Raw genomic sequence first — 18,047 nt, 5'->3', positions numbered from 1 at the left:
AGTTCAGAACACTAAAGTTTGAGATGGATTCCAGTGACTTCTTTGTCATCACGAGAAAGTGGGGCAGAGTCTGGGCCTGCACCCAATTTTCCTGGCCTCAAATGCAGCCCATCAGTCCCACTTTTCCATTCTGTCCTACTACCATCTCTTACTCATCCTTCACGATAGGGCTTCCATCTCCTCTGAAATTGATCATCAACTCCTTGGAAATAGAATCATGGCCTGCCACTGACTAGCTGTGTGATCTTGGGGAAAAAAACTTGCATCGTAGGAGACTTAGATTTAGAGACTGCTTTTTGTTTTTGTTTTGTTTTTCACTTATTTCCTCATCTGAAGCACAGTGGTAGAGTAAAAAAGAAGTGAGTTTTTAATTGCACAGCTGACTTAAAATTCTAGTCCTAGCACTTATTAGCTGTGTGATCTAAGGCAGGAGGCCTCAATACCCATAGCCTCTGTTTCCTTTTTGTAAACTGGAATAAAGCCTATTGTGCAGGGCTATATTCAGGATGACAGATCACATATGTATTTATTAAGTGCCTAGACCACATGTGTCAAACACAAGGCCCTCGGGCCAAATCCGTCCCGCCAGGCCTTGCAATGTGGCCCGAACCGCGCTGTCATCACTGCACTCTGCTGCGTTTCCATCACAATGACAGTTTATGACTGTTCAGTAAACCATTCGGCCCGCGATTTAGGCTGGATTTTAGATTTTGGCCCCTTCTCTGATTGAGTTCGACACCCCTAGCCTAGACAAACTGCCTGAAGGCATTATAACTATTATTCCACATTATACCCTAGGTAGGTGAGGGTTATTGAAATTGTTTCCTCTTCTAATGATCACACATGGAAAATAGAACAACAACAACAACAAAAATAAGACAAGAGGAGTAGTCAGGGAAAGTAGGCAGATTGAGGATGGTGAGGAACTTCTAAGATTCTTTAGCATCATGTAAGTAACTTTTAAAAATATATGATGTTATTGATTTCAGAGAGGAAGAGAGAGAGAGGAACATCAACTATGAGAGAAAGAATCATTGGTTGGCTGCCTTCTTCATGCCCCCCTGAGGATAGAGCCCACAACCCGGGCATGTGCCCTGACTGGGAATCGAACCTTGACCTCCTGGGTCATAGATTGATGCTCAACCACTGAGGCATGCCACCTGGCCATGTAAGTAGCTTGAATCACATCACAAGAATTTTCTTCTTGGCTTCAGGTCAACTATGAGATTCTGGAAGTCTGGTCAAGACACTAAGTGGAAAACAAAGAGTTCCTGAAAAGAATCCTAAGTCAAGCACTTCTCTGCAGTGATAGAAACTGCACCCAAAAGCCTATTCAGCTGCTCTTCCCTTGAGGGAAGGGTCCAGGAGAAATGAGGAAGCTGGGCCCAGGGGAGGGGGCCATGCTAATAGAGATGATGTTGCAGAGCATCAGCACAGCTCCTTGCTGGGAGGCAGGTGTCTGCTCGCCATGCCATCCAGCCTCCTGGGTCTCTGCAGTGCCTCCATTTGCTGTGTAGTCTCACTGCTTCAGTGAGTCAGGTGTCCAGGCAACAAACACACGGAGTGCTGCCAACTCGATAAAGAACTTGAAAAACAGAGTTTATCCAATTTAGAAGGCTTGGCTAGCAGAATCACAGAGCTGCCCAACTATGGAATTTTTATTTCATGGCAAAAAAGCCAATTCCATAATCTATAGAACACCTTCTCTGCTTTCCACCTTCCTCAGGTCACCCTTCTTAAAGTTCTCCCAGATACCTACACAATCATCTATGCTTTTGTGGCGTCTTTTGGGGGATTTTACAACGGAATAGGAAGAGTAATGCCAGCCATACCTAAGCATGCTGAGATTCTGTGGGACTCAGACTGTTAAAGGTCACCTGACAGCTGGGTTCATCTTTTGTTCACTGGATGCTCACCTCACAGACACATGTGGATGGAAGCCAACTTGCCCATGTGAACATCTCACAGGTCTGGGAAGTGACAAGTCTGCAGCAAAGTAATTTCAGTTCCTCAATCAGCTTTCTGATTTGCTTACATCCTATGTGGATTTCCTAATGTATGCTGACTCATGGAGCTGAGCCCCATCTGTAGATCAGACAATCCTAACTGGGCTCAGACCTTCAAAAAAGTCATAAGACACAATGTTCTGCATTGAGCTACTAGACAGTAAGCCAAGTCATTCTCATCTGATGGAGATGGAGCTCACTTTGCTCTGCACACGCTGCAGTTATCATTCTGTATATTTGGAAAGAACTGATGGGAATACACACATGCACACATGGACTTTTCCCAAGAAAAACGTGCAGTCCTAAAGTTGAGAAACATTTGCAAATGCGTTGCTATAAGATCTCTCGCGTCATAAGATCCTACACTGGTCTTAATGATATATCCCAAGATGCAAAACAGGCTTACAAAAAGAATCAGAAATGTAAAATGTCAGAATCAAATCTGACATATAAGTCAACCAAGATGATCTAAAACCATAACTTGGGAAATAAGAGAAATTCCTAAGACATAAAGATAACAAACCCAACAATATCATATGACAACATTTTAAGTTTACATGATAGATCTTAGGGAGAGGACACCTGTAATTTCTACCTGGGAAACAGACCAGGGAGATTATATATATATATATATATATATATATATATATATATATATATATATATATATGTATATATATGTATATATATATATGTTAGTGGGAAGCATATCCTCCAATCAGCACAGAGGCTGGCTCTGCAAAATCAGAACACTTGCTTCCTCAGCCTATGGCCTTTGATATTCTAACTGCACCAGTTTCATTGCCAATAAATATATCAGTTATTCAAGTGTGCAAATGTATTTTAATAAAACATTCTGTGTGGGTCTCACAGCCAACCTTGCAGCTGACCAGATTCCAAATTCCTGACTCTTCCTCCTTCCCTCTTCTGAATGGCAATTAAGAAGGAGAATTAGAGTCAGCCTCCAGGATAGAGCACTGAGGAGGATCAGTTGACTTCAAACTCTAATGGTTGTACAAAGCACTGCATTAAATCTTTTATGCTCCCGTGATATATTTTAAGAAACATTATACAGGCAGAAAATTTCAGGGATAAACTATTAGAGCAGTGCATAATAACATAGGCACTCAAATCCTGTCATTGTAAATGTCAATGGTTTGAATGACTAATTACTCACACTCAACGCATTAACTTCACCCCTCCCATCACTCTTTTTTTGCAAAATATACAACAAAAGCAAGAGAGAAGCCTCAGACTTGCAGCTGTTGGATCATCACTCAGGGTTGCTTGTCTCTGTGGAGGGGAGGTAAGAAGCAGAGGCCAGGCCAGCCTCTTTCTCAGGGTGCTCCTGAATAAAAAACCAACCTTCCCGGCCCTTCATGACATCCCTCTCACCACAATCATGGGTCCCTCCTAATGGTCCAATCACTTCTCTCGCTATTATTCACTCAAGGTATCTGTCATACTACTTTCTGGACATGCGAGGTCATATGGCTAGATCTGGGTATGTTAGATGAACAGAGATAGTGCCCCAGTGTGCTAGGCACTGTGCTAAGATACAGAGATAACAAATACAAGGAGCTGGCCCTCCCGGAGTTCACAGTGTGAATGCATGAGACATCAGAGAACAGTAGGGACTACAGGGCCCAACCACAGACTTTTAATGATGAGGAAACTGAGGACAAAAAAGGGTAAATAGCTTGTTAGTTAGAGACAGAGATTGGAGTTGAGCCCAAGTCTACAGACTACCTCACGTGAGTACTCTTGTGACAATGCAAACATAGATAAGAGTTTACTTTTCCTTTTTTTTTTTTTTTTTTTTTTTTTTTTTTTTTTTTTAAGGAAGGAGGTGAGGGGTAGCCATATTACAGGAATGCATTTGAACGGCAGTGTGGAAACATATCTACCTTCATACTTTTCTGACTAGCATTTTATAGTTCTCAAAGAATGAGACTGAACTCTGAGCTCTATGGCTGGAGACCGAATCTGTTATGTTTATTACAGTACCTCCTGCATGTAGAACAAAGCCTAATAATTAGTAGGTTCTGGATAAAGGACTATTGAATGAATAAAAGTCCTTACATAGTCTAGAGTTCACACTCTCTCAAACAACTCTGTGAAATACTATAAGCTAATAAGGTATTAATGTCATCCCATTTTACACATAACAAAAGAAGACAGAAGAGTTATTGAGTACCTATTATATGCCAGGCATATATTTGAATATTATTTTAAATGCAGATTTTAAGAGGCATTCATTCAAGCTGGAGGGCTGAAACTTTGGCTGAAGTGGGTCCCTTGGAGAACTTGTTGAATGCCTTTTCTCTTTCTCGCCAGAAATATATATATATGCATGTAACATTTTACACACAGGAAAGCCAATCCTTTGTCTCCAGATTGAAACCTCCAAATAGATTTTTCCCCACTTAGGCTTGTGACGTTTTTGGAGCACCTCTATGTAGACTAACATTATTCTTACTTCTTGATAAGAAAGCTTAGAACCCCACTTCTCCACCTTCCACCCACCTATCCTCACCCCACTCCCCATATAAGGTGGACAAGAATGGTCTGTTGAGCAAGCTGAAAACATTTAGTCCATTCCAAAATTCTAAAACTGTGTTGTGTACTAAAGTACTAAAAATATATGGAAAGCCCCTTTCAACATTTCTTCCATCAGTTCATGAATCTCTTACATTTCCCTTCTTCGCCCATCTTCACCAGGCTTTTATTTACTCAAGTTTGGGGAAGGCTAGAGTTACAACTGAGGACAGAGTCATTGTCCTGGGCCCCAGAAAGCCACCTCCCACGTGCTACCACAGGACCCTCACCAAGCCTATCAGCCATACAATATCCTGTCCTTGCTCCAACATTTTCCATAACCATGGCAAAATGATGAAAAACTGTCCAGTCTTGCATTTATGTATCTTCATATAGTTGACACTTTCAGAATTCACTTCATGAGGCAAATAAGAGGTTACAATTTTACAGGAAAGGAACCTGCTCCACTGTCGAATTCACTTACGACGTTCATCATCTGAGAGCCCAGTGCTGGGACCTTGACACAGTGCTCTTGTCAGTCCTCAACTTCTGTTGTTTTGGTGGAGAGGTGGTTTCGATGCTTAGTTCAGGCAAAGAAACAACAACAAAAAGAATCTGAAAGGTCATAGGAATATGATGTTTCTTTTCCAAATACTGTCCTCTCTACTTTGAGCACCCTCTAACTGAGAAAGATGCTAAAGGAATGTACTGATTGCACACATGTCTCAGGTTAACATTTGAGGCACACATATACATACACACACGTATTTTATTAAGTATTTTAATGCATATTTAAAGGTGTTCTCTTTTTCCATGAGGAAGGACTTTTCAAAAGTTAGGTATGGAGGCTAATCCTTGTGTAACAGAACGAGCACTCCCAAGAGTCCCAAGAGCACGAAGAATAATGTTTACTGAGGGCAGTCACTAAATCAAACCATTACAGAAATTGATTTAAATTATTCATGAGAGCAAAAATAAAAGTCCTAATTCTCTTTGTAGGCCTTTCCCACTTAACCCGTACACAATTCTGATACTCGGTATGCTGAACTCTGGTGGAGTGGCCCAGACTACTGCATCCCCTCCACCTTTCAATAGTCTGAAAAACAAACCCCCCAGAGTTAGACATTTACACAGCAGGCTCTATGTTCCTGAAGACAGATCTTATTTTTAGTGATAATTCCTCACTTTTCTTTTTGCTTCTTAAAAGATACTAAAAATGAATTTACAACTCCAATTTCACTTTTCTTTAAAGTTTTGTCCATCAGCTCATAAGTCCATACTCTCTCCTCCTTCTTTTCAAAAGGCTTTAATTTGCTTGAGCCTCTTCAGGTTAGTATTTCTTTTCCTGGTTATGATTCAACTGGGAAGGAGACACTGTTATTAATGGGGTCCAAAAGGAGGGGCTGAGATTGCTGATCTGATCACACCAGGAAAAGGGAACTTGGAAATATAAACTCCCCTCCAACCAAATTACAGATGATGACTCACAGAGACCTCTGGACCAGGGGAATGTGGCTGCAAACTAAACTCATGCCCTCCAAAACCATTTGTTCTGAGTTTCTGTAGATTCTGCTGAAAGGTAACTAGTAAACGAAAAAAAAAAAAATTAATTCCAACTGGGGAAAACATGCTGACAGCTTAATAATACCTTTGGGCAGATGCACAAATAACCTGAAAGACCTATTTACTCTAGGAGGTTATGTGGTAATAAATTCTCAGCATATCCTTAAAACAAGTGTATTAGGTTCAACACAAGTGTATTGAATGCTATTATAGACCAAGGTATTATTCTAGGACAGTGTTTTTCAACCTTTTTTGGGCAAAGGCACACTTGTTTCATGAAAAAAATCACGAGGCACACCACCATTAGAAAATGTTAAAAAATTTAACTCTGTGCCTATATTGACTATATATAAAGTAATTCTCTTGAATAGGAATCAAATAAACACAAAGAAAGTATTTTATAATTACTTTATTATGAAATATTAAGTAAACAAAATAGTGAAAAATTATAAAATTCTTGTCTTGTCTGCACCTACGGCACACCAGGCAACATCTCGCGGCACACTAGTGTGCCGCGGAACAGCGGTTGAAGAACGCTGTTCTAGGAGTTGAGGAAACAAAGATAATTTGGTTCCTGCCCTTGAGGGTTCAAGTTGGGAGGATGGGAGAGGAGGACAGGTAAACAAATGATCAATTAAAATCAATTGTATACACATCTTCCTCGTAAGCAACCTACTGCAGTTTCTCTAATGACTTTCCCTCCTTACCAAAAAAAGCACATAACTGAAATACACACAGCCTAGTCCTACTTTCTGACACTTCCGTTTCCAGTCTAAATGCCCACATCCTAAACAATAACTATTTGTAACATGAGATAAGCTGGAGGCATTCCTCCTTTGAAATAGCATCTTCTTCTTTGGAGATGGCCACCAGGCACTGGAAGTACTTCAGCAGTGGTAGCCAGGGTTTTTACAAAATCAGTAGCCGCTGGGAAGAACAAGAGGCATTAATACTTAAAATAGCAGGACCAGCCTGGATATGAAACGCATAATCAAAATTTCATTTCTCTTAGGCTTTAGTCTCAAATTTTACAGAAAGCCAAGTTTTTTGTTTGTTTTTTTTATCTTCTTCCCCAGACACATCACACACAGTTCTCTTCCAGAATAAATACTGACCTTCTTTATATTTTACAGTTTCTTTAGGGCTTCAGTTTGGGCCTAAAATGATTTCCTGGTGTACATAGCCTGGGGCAGTCCTGGTAAAACCTTTGGGTGTTTGTTTTTAACAGACTTTTACAGGAAAATCTCCCGAGTTTGGGGATGGCTTGATAAACTGGTTCATTGCAAAGATGAGGCAACCTTTCCTTCACCACGCCACTCCCAATTCAACCCTCTTTTCCAACATGGCCACTAAATAAGTACAATTTCTAACTTTCAATAAGCTTTCTTTATTAAAGGCATATTTGAAAAAGACAAATGTTTTCATTTTAGTATAAATACAATTTCATGGGCAAGCTCTCAGGCTTCCTGCAAAAATATTAACTTGAACACAAAAAAATCACATCCTACCCTTTAGCCCCCAAACTCTGAATGTTTAATGTGGGCAAAATAATCAAAACGCATAAAAATAAGTTATCAGTACCTGTTGGGATAGGAACTAGCTGTGATGGTAAATATTATCTTCATCTTCTATATGAAGAACATTAATGAATTATTTGTAAAACTGCCCACGGACTGATTAAGTTGGACTTGTGTTCTGATTAAATGCATAAACAATAGCCAGTGGCACGATTCATGTAAACATAAATATTGTGTATTTATAAAATGCTTGGCAGGTGGTTCAGAGTGTGAGCAAACTCGGTGAAATTCAATTGTAAAAAGCAATGTATTATTCTGTACATCTTTAACATGATCTAAAGATTTGGGTCATGTCTCTGAACTTAAGTTTTATGCACATTCATTAAATTTTTCAGAAATCTACGTAACACAATTTTTATTTTAAAAATTAGTACTCATTTTTTAAAACACAGCTGGGGTGGAGAGTAGAGGGAAATTGAGGGAGCTATTATCTTAAAAAATCTGCACACAGCACCCTTTCCTTTATTGAGAGGAATTGTAAGCCTACTGCTCTTCCAATTGTGCAATTTGGGGGCATTCTGCCGCTAAGCCGATAGGTGAAATAAGACAGCTTTTGGCACCTCAATGTATGTATAACCGGGCATGCTAAATTCAACCCACGGACAGTTCACACAGCCCCTGAGTATATCTGCATGTTCATTAGTGAAAAGATCCCGAACATTGTTCTGACAGGGTAGCTTTAAATTTGAAAACTACTTTATTGCACGTGAAAATTTATTTTTTTATTTCATCCTTCACTGACTTCCCTTATTTATATGTATTAGAAAAAAGGACCTTTTTTGACCCAATAGAAGAACTTTGTCCCTCCAACTATCTCAGAGAGGTAGTTGGGTTACCACTCTCCTGGACACCCTCTGGGAAGGCAGATGGGTACTAGTAAAACCGAATCAGTGTTGGTGAGAAGGCAGACCTGCGATGGCAGAACTGTCTTTGAATTATCTGTGGACCACATGTTTACAGAGAATGTAGAAATTCAGGGTTTGCAACTGTCAAGTTTTAAGGTGCTATGAAAGAATCTCTCTCATTGTTATTGGTGAACTACCGTATTTTTCGGACCATAAGACGCACTTTTTTCCCCCCAGAAGTGGGGGGGAAAAGTCCCTGCGTCTTATGGTCCAAATATAGCCTACACATATACTTTAAAAAAAAAGTTTTTTTACTTGCCCGGCTCTGTGTGGTCTCTGTGTGCTTGCCCGGCTCTAAAATGGTTCTAAATGCTGCTGTTTACAGGGTTGATTACATGTGTTTATGACTGTGATGTTGGACATAAAATATTTTAGGACACTATTTGTTTCAGAATCTTTTTTTCTTCATTTCCCTTCTCTAAAAACTGGTGCGTCTTATGGTCCGGAGCGTCTTATGGTCCGAAAAATACGGTATATATTGACACAAACTTTCTGAACATTATGTTCATATTTCTGGACCCAGTGATCCACTCTTAAGCTCAGAAAAGAATCCAAAATTCTGTAGATCCACAGTATGCACAATAAGATATATTAAGAAAACTGTATCTAGAAAAGTAAATAAAATAAAAATAAAAATACAAACAATCTAAGGGCCCAACAAGGGGAATGACTAAGTTATTGTATACTTTTATGATACAGTATTCTGCAACTGTTAAAATTATGTTTATAGTGGTTCTTAATAACATAAGAGAATGTGTATGGCCAATGTAGAAGGTGAAAATTTGATTATCTCAATTATATAAATATGCACAGAGTGGAAAGGAAAAATAAAATGCTAACAATAAGTGGTAGAATTTTAGATGATAATTCTATCAATTACTTGCTTCCATCTTTATTTTCCAAATTTTGGTGTATTTGTTTTACAATGAAAATACAGCCCTTTAATAATCTGGGAGGAAGTTCTTTTTTAGAAAGAAAGAAAATAAATCCTTCAAACCAGTTTGGGGGCCACAGTATTAAAAGTGATTCCATCTCCTTCCAAGAGTCTTCCTGCAGGATCTCTCCTTGGCCACGCTGTTTGCTCTCACATTAGAGGAAACACAGGAGCCCGAATGAATAAAAACCACATTTCCTGAAACAGTCTCTGGTCTGGTCTCCCCTTCACCTAACTCATGGTGCGAGGTTACAGTCTGAGTTGGCCTTATCGCCTGGCAGCAACCTTCCTGAGGACAGCAAGGGGAGGAGATGATTTATAAGAAAACCATTCCCTGGATCAGGGAGTGAAAAGCACTGATCCATTCTAAAAGCTCCCGCTGACAAACTCTGATATTATGAACATTCTGCGCGTGGACAAAAGCTCCCACTTTTCTTAATTACATGGTTTGAGCAGGAGCCTGCTTTCAGGATCTACCCAATCGCATAATAGCCATTTATTTTCCCAACTGCAGCTGCCAAAATTTCCTTGATCTCTGTTCTGTGCTCCATCTTCAAGGACATCTTGTGAATGCATGACACTGTCAAGCAGCATTCCATGCCATGCGTTTAAGCTTCTCTTTCTTTCCTGCATATGGAGATCCTCCTAATACACATTTATTAAAAATCTCATGAATAAGAAGCAAATACCAAAGTATCATTATAGTTTGGTCTGCTTTGAGGCAAATAATCTATTATGACAACGAGCCACTAATATTCTCTGTCCTTCGTGTGATGGGTTTGCTTTTGGTTGAAGGACTCTGCCTCCTGTGATTCACTGGGTCTCCTCCTGGTAACAGTGCTAGGAAAATGATGCCAGATCTGTAGCTCTCCGTGTGTGAAGCAAGAGCAAAGGACCTCACTGCAAACTGCTGATGTGTTTTGTTGTTTTTAAAACAAACTTTACCTTTATATTTATCTTATTTTACAATTCTCTTAATTTTTCTTCACCTCAATTTCCTCACTGTTCTATTTTTTAAAAATCTTCCATTGTATGTGTTTTTATGATTTGTCTTATAACAACAGAAGATGTTATACTTAGAACAGAGAAGAGTCACTAATTCTGTCTTCACAATCTTGTCTTTTTCAAAATAAACTTTTGAAACCTCACTAATTCATACTAATTGGGCAAGAGTCAAATCGGCATTTTGAAATTCAGAAATGATAATTTTTAAAACACCAATTTCAAAATTATTATTACACCGAAATTCAAACTACATAATACATAATTCTCAAGCCCTTTCAGGACTAATTTAATATGTCTCTAAGGATAATTTGGATATGATACCTGAATATATAAGAAGGTATGGTAAATAGTTTACTTCTTTGAGTAAGGTATCCAGGTCCTTAGAAATCACAGATAAAAGTAAATTTGCTTGGCAAACTCTTCCATCTCTTGATATATTCTTTTTATCCCAGAAATTTACCTTTTTTTTTTTTTAAAGTCAGTGCTAACAAATATTCAGAACCACTGTTGTCAAATTAGCATAACCTAAAATTTCTTTAGTACAGGTACAAGTTAAAGCAAGCTAATGAAATCACAATTTAATGATGATAATATAGTGCTTCCTTTAAACAGCCCCTTCCCACAACTGAAGTTAGCTCTTAAAGAAAAGCAGCACAAAGGAACAAAAGCCATGCTAAGTTCCTTAACATTAATGAGTTCCTTTGATGGGCCAGAAGCCATTATGTTAAGTGCCAAGGATACAAAGAGAGAAAAGAGGTTCTTGCCTGCAAGGAAGTAAATAAATAAGTAAATAAGTAATTACTATATAAAGTTATAAATGTGGTAATGAAGAGGTATATACAAAGGAGCCTAGCAAAGTCCCTGCTCAGAACAGGGCAAAGACTCAGGAAATGGAGATCCTGCATAAAGCTGATTAAGAAGTGCTTTGGGTAACACAAAATAATGTTTTGGCATGCAACTGCCATTGACTCCTTCCAATACTACCAACAGTTAGCACATAAGAAATGGTGACAGGTGTCTTCACCTACATTCCTTCACATAATTCTCCCACAATTTTGCAAATAGGCCATTGTCATTCTCCCATTTACTGATGAGGGAGGCTTGAAGACATGAAGTCACTCAGCATGATGGAGAAATGAGATTTCAGGCAGTATCCACTGTCACTCAGTCAGAAAACTTGAACTCAAGTCTGAAACCAAATTCTGTGCCCTTCTCCATTTCCTAATCCAATGGCTGCCAACCAGTGGTCCATGAGATCTGAAAGGTTGGCGAATGCTGTTAGAGTCTGAGGAAATATTCCTATCACCACAACACGCAACCCAGCCATCTTAGAGAAAGCAAGCGATCTAATAATTTGGAACCATTCTAAACTGTATCTGCTATTAGTCAGAAAATATTGATAAATAAATGGATCTTACAGGAAAGATTTTGATTGAAAATTCTACATAGTGTAATGGAAAGACCATGAGGTTTGAAGCTGATCTGATCTGGGTTTGAAAACCAGCTCTAACCTTGACCTTGGGTTAGCCACATAAAGACTCTCCAAAGTACACTTGAAATTTCCTCACCTGAAAGTTTTGAACAATTCTATCTGCTTTGCTGTAAAGATTAAAAATAACAAATTGAAGCTATCTGGCTCAGAGCTCGACACTGATAAACACTCAATAAGTATTCATTCCCCTTATGCAAAGTGTAATATTCTGAAAATATGTGCTCATAAAATAAAGTGTTGCTGGTGGCAAAACTAACTAATCTATGAGTTGGTAAAATCAATACTTAGGATTTAATTTCTGAAGTAGAAAAGAACACTTAAAAAGGTTACTACTCATCATCTATATCAATAGCTATTTCCTTCATCTTCTAAAGGCTTCACAAACATTAACTAACAAGGTCTCATAATAATACCAGCCAGGAAAATACAGAGCAAAGGTGGATTAAGCAAACTTTTAATAAAAAGCACCCCTTTTAACACTCATGAACACAATTTCTGGTACACTCTGCCTTTTAGAAAAAGCCTTCTACTGTGAATGGGTTAAAGTTAGATACTTTCAAATGTAGGTAATAAGCTCAGTCATTAGGATTTCTGATTTCCAAAAAAGAAACTCCTCTTGTTTTCATGAAAGATTTCAGTAAATTGCCAGTGCACTCTATACTGAAAGCAGAAGGCATCTCTGGCCTTTACATGGACCTACCCGGGGTGGAAGAGCAGGGGCTGTTCGTGGTCCACCCTCCATCTGGACCGCTCCTTCCTTTCTGTGGACCCAGGAGCAGGCACATTGACCAAATGCACTTCAAGGGGATTTTCCAGGGCCCCTTCAGAAAGGTGCGGCAGGAAGTGCAGAGCTAACACAGCAAGTGTGATCTCCCTGGAGAAATGAGATGAACTTTACAAAGCCACTAAAAAGAATTCATTAAATCACATGCTAGACTTAGGAAACTGTGTAAGCACATTTACGCCCAGCACCCCATATCATCTTTATGAAGATACTGAGAGGTAGGTGGGATTCTGGCCCACCCCTCTGCCCTTACCATTTGCATTTTATAGGTGAGAACACGAAAAGTTACAAAGCAAAAGGAGGGTAGAGTGACTAGCCCCTGTTCATATGTACAGCTGGATCAGAACTGAAGTCTTCCCATCACTGACTTCCGTCTTCCTCCTTATCCACCACAATCTCCGTAAGCCCTGGGAAGCAGTATGGACTACATTTTTCTTCAGCCAGCAATGACAGACAGAACACACTGGGTTCTCTCTCATGCTCCACCCTGCACAAGCACTGCTACTGGCCTGGAAGGCTCTCCTCTCTCACCTTCAGGCCCAATGGCCTTCCCAAACACCCCACCATGACAACGCCTGTGTTCCTATCCATGCTTCCATCACGGACATTTATCACACGGCACCGAGACTCTCTCCACCTTCCTGTTTCTACCATTGGACTGTGAGCTCCTTGAGGACAGGGGCTGTGTGTGATTCATTTGTAACCCTGGGGACCATTGCATAGCTCCAGATATTGTTGGTACAATTAATGAATAAATAGATGGCTCTCCAGGCGCTCACCTGCTCTCCACAACTAAATCTACTTTCCTTGCTCTGTTCCCCACCACTCTGCTCACATCATTAACCTCTCACATCTTTTATCTTCAAAATCAATTTAAAAACAGGAGCATCTTCATCTTTTTAAAAAAAATATATATCTTATTGATTTTTTTATAGAGAGGAAGGGAGAGGGATAGAGAGCTAGAAACATCAATGAGAGAGAAACATCGACCAGCTGCCTCCTGCACAAACCCTATTGGGGATGTGCCTGCAACCAATGTACATGCCGTTGACCGGAATTGAACCTGGGACCTTTCAGTCCGCAGATCGACGCTCTATCCACTGAGCCAAACCAGTTGTGGCAGCATCTTCATCTTTTAAAGCTATATTGCTCTTATATTATTTCCCTCAACTTCTAAACTGTCCCCAAAGAGTGTATTTTTAAGGCCAGGTATTTTCCATTTTCTGGATAAGGTCATCTTTACAGTGACTATATCTTCACTCCCACATTCCTTTACCTCTGATTGCCTCTGTTTCAGGCCTACACTCATATTTCATTTTTTCTTTGGATCTCAATCTGGCTGAGTCCCATAGAACATTTCCACCTGTGAGAGTTTCTACAAGTAACACAAGCCAAAGCCAGAGCCAATAGGGGCTCAATATTTTGCTGTTATGACTGTCAGAGTTGGGCATGCCTGGCATCTTTTCAAGACGAAATCTTTGAAAAAAATATATATATTATTGATCTCAGAGAGGAACAGAGCGGGAGACAAACATCAATGATGAGAGAGAATCATTGATTGGCTGTCTCCTGTATGCCCCCTACTGTGATTGAGCCCACCACCTGGGCTCGATGTGCCCTGACCAGGAATTGAACTGAGACCTTCAGGTTCATAGGTCGATGCTCAACCACTAGGCCACACTGATGAGGATGGCATTATTTTTTTTTTTTTAGAAAGACACAAATGAGTGAATAAATAATCATGTAATTACTTCCACATCCATTTAATCCAAATGAGGTCAAATACCCGCTGAACATCTACTGTGCTCTGTACAAAAGGTGTGCTGTCAAATGCTTGGAAAATTATTCTTGAACTCTTAAAAATGTTTAGTGGAGAATTTGTTTGTTTTTAAGTAATTTTAAGTTTGCAGATTGCTAATGAAAACAAAGGAGCTTTGGGATAAAAATAAACTGTATTTCTCATTTTCATCTTTAAGTCTTAAGATTTTAATGTAAGTTATGCAATATTATACACAATGAAAAGAGGGAAAATACATAAAGGTTTTTATAGATATTTAAAAATTAATGTTTCCCAGTTGTTGACACTTGATCATCAAATAGGTTTATATATAAACCAGTTAGTATAGGAGCCTGAATTCTTTGACCTATGAAAATACACATTCCACATTAAGTACAAAAAAGTGCAAAACTAAAAAGAAGCAAACTCAAGAACTGAGCTCAGAATTACAGATCCCAAAGCCCTTTTAAAAAGTGCCTTTCTTCACTGAATCTTGGGCCTCTAAGGGCCTATGACTCCAGGAGGATGGAGCCAACACAGTTCTGTGACAGAGGCTGGCTGATCTAGTCTCTACTATATTGATTTGAAGCAAATTAAATCTTAATCTTTCTCTGGCATTCCACAATCCTTCCTGGGATGGTAAGGCCTCAGTTTTAAGATTATCTGCTCTCCTACTTGAAGGCTATGCAATGGGAAGTAACTCACACATTTTAGCTTTAATCTTCTCTCCCTGTGAACCTTGTAATAAATGACAAATATTTAAAATGTGTACCCTAATGCAAGGATGGTTCAACATACACAAATCAATGTGATATATCACATTATATAACATTAACAGAACAAAGGAAAAAAATCATATAACCATTCAATAGATTCAGAAAAAGTATTTAACAAATTTCAACATCCTTTTGTGATAAGAACTCTTAATGAATTAGGCATAGAAGAAACATATCTCAACATAATAAAGGACCTATACAATAAGCCCATAGCTAACATCATACTCAATGGTAAAGAATTGAAAGCTTTTCCTCTAAAATTAGGAATAAGACAAGGATGCCCACGCTTACCACTCTTATTTCACATCATACTTGAAGTCCTAGCTAGAGCAATCAGGCAAGAAAAAAGAAATAAAAGGTATCAGAATTAGAAAGGAAGAAGTAAAATTATCTCTATTTGCAGACAACATAATTGTACTTATAAAAATCATAAAAATCAGCAAAAAATCATTAAATCTAATAAAAGAATTCAGTAAAATTGCAGTATACAAAATTAACATACAAAAATTAGTAGTGTTTCTGTATACTAAGAACAAGAAATAAAGAAATTAATACCATTTATTATGGTGTCAAAACAACAAAATACTTAGGAGAATAAATTTAATCAAGGAGGTAACAGTTCTCTACACTGAAAAATACAAGAAATTGATGAAAGAAATAAAAGAAAACACAAATAAATAAAAAAGTATTTCTTGCTCATAGATTTAAAGTATTACAATTGTTAAAATGTTAATACTACCAAAAGCCATCTATAGATTCACTGCAATCACTATCAAGATTCCCATGGCATTTTTTTTTACAAAACTAGAAAAACACTTCTAAAATTTATTTGAAACCAAAAAAGACAGCAAATATCTCAAAAAAATCCTGAGACACAAGAACAAAATAGGGATATCACATTTCCTGATTTCAAACTATACTAATCAAAACCCTATGGTACCAACCATAAAAACATAAAAACAAGATAGGCCAATGGGACAAAATCCAGAGCCTAGAAACAAACCCAAGCATATATGGTCAACTAATATTTGACAAAGGAGCCAAGACTTCTCCATGAAGAAAGGCACTGTATTCAATAAATGGTGTTGGGATAGTTGGATATTCACATGTAAAATAATGAAACTGGTGTTTCAAAATGGATTAAAGACTTAAATGTAAGACCTGGAACTATGAAACTCCTAAAAAACATATAGGAACGAAAAAGCACCTTGACATGGTTCTTGGTAATGATTTTTTGTATATGACATCTAAAACATAAGCAATAAAATAAAAAATAAGTGGAACTACATTATATTAAAAAGCTTCTGCACAGCAAAATAAACCATAAATAAAGTGAAAAGACAACTTATTAAATGGGAAGAAAACATTTGCAAACTATATATTTGATAAGGGGTTAATATACAAAGCATATAAAGAACTCATACAATTCAATAACAAGAAACAAATAACCCAATCTAAAATGGGCAAAGGACCTAGAGAGACATTTATTCAAAGAGGATATACAAAAGGGCAACAGGTCCATGAAAAGATACTCAACATCACTAGTCATTAGAAACATCACTAGTCTCAACATCGCATGCCCATCAGAATGGCTATCCTCAAAAAGACAAAAGTGATAACTGGTGTGGATGTGGAGAAAAGGGAATACTTGTACATTGTGGGTGGAAATGCAAATTAGTGCAGCCACTATAGGAAACAATATGGCAGATCCTTAAAAAATTACAAATAAAACTATCATACAATTCAACAATTCCACTTCTGGTAATATATCTAAAGGTAACAAAAACTCTAACTCAAAGAGATATCTCTATCCCATGTTCATAGCAGCATTATTACAATAGCCATGGAAACAATCTAAAATCCATCATTAGATTAATGGATAAATAAGATGTGGTGCATACATAGAATAGACAGTTATTTGGCCATAAAAATGATGAAATCCTACCATTTGCAACTACATGGATGAACCTTGAAGGTATCATGCTAAATGGAATAAGTCAGACAGAGGAATATAAACACTGAATGATCTCAAGTATATGTAGGATCTAAAATTTAAAAATCTAAATTCATAGAAAAAGAGGTCAGACTTGCAGTTACCAGACATAGAGGTGGAGGAGGGAGTGGAAGTTGGAGGGAGGTTTTCAAAAGGTATAAACTTCCAATTATAAGATAAGTGCTAGAGATATAATGTACAACATGATGACTAGCTAATACTGCTTTTCAATATGTAGGGAAGTTTAAAAATAAATTCTAAGAGTTCTTATCATAAGGGAAAAAAGACCTCCCTTTTATTCTTTTCTTCTTTCTCTTATTTTTATTGTATCTACTAGAGGCCCGGTGCAAGTTTGCACAGGGGGGGGAAGAGGGGGGGAGGGAGGAAGGAGGAGTGGGGTGTCTCTCAGCCCAGCCTACACCCTCTCCATTCTGGGACCCCTCGAAGTATGTCCTACTGCTGGTTTACAGGTATCAGGCCTAAACCAGGAGTCAGAGATCCCTTTCGCAATCTGGAACTGCCAGTTCCTAACTGCTTATCTGGCTGCCTGATTGCCCCTAAGCACTCTGCCTGCTCGCTCCCAACTACCCCCCCCACCACTGGCCTGCTCACCCCCAAATGCTCCCCCCCCCCCCCGCCAGCATGATCATCCCCAACTGCCCCCTGTGCCAGTGTGCTCGCCCCCAACTGCTTCCCT

The 18,047-nt window shown here is 38.5% G+C and overlaps 1 protein-coding gene across 9 annotated transcripts in view; it reads right to left on the bottom strand.

The window, feature by feature from the left end:
* The window catches only part of ELAVL4 (ELAV like RNA binding protein 4), a 139,147-nt gene that overhangs the window by 54,086 nt on the left and 67,014 nt on the right, over positions 1–18,047 (bottom strand). For 2 of the 9 annotated variants that reach the window (XM_036446616.2, XM_036446615.2), the window contains exon 2: positions 12,721–12,894. The exons of the other annotated variants lie outside the window; for them this stretch is intronic. In XM_036446616.2, the coding sequence (XP_036302509.1) occupies positions 12,721–12,762 (42 nt within the window). In that variant the 5' untranslated portion in view covers positions 12,763–12,894. The remainder of the gene's footprint in view (positions 1–12,720; positions 12,895–18,047) is intronic. 9 annotated transcript variants of the gene reach the window in all.

The sequence above is a fragment of the Pipistrellus kuhlii genome, unplaced genomic scaffold (assembly GCF_014108245.1).
Source record: "Pipistrellus kuhlii isolate mPipKuh1 unplaced genomic scaffold, mPipKuh1.p scaffold_m20_p_2, whole genome shotgun sequence".
NCBI lineage: Eukaryota > Metazoa > Chordata > Mammalia > Chiroptera > Vespertilionidae > Pipistrellus > Pipistrellus kuhlii.
Note: the sequence above shows the minus strand (reverse complement) of the source record. Positions and strands in the feature narration are given on the sequence as shown.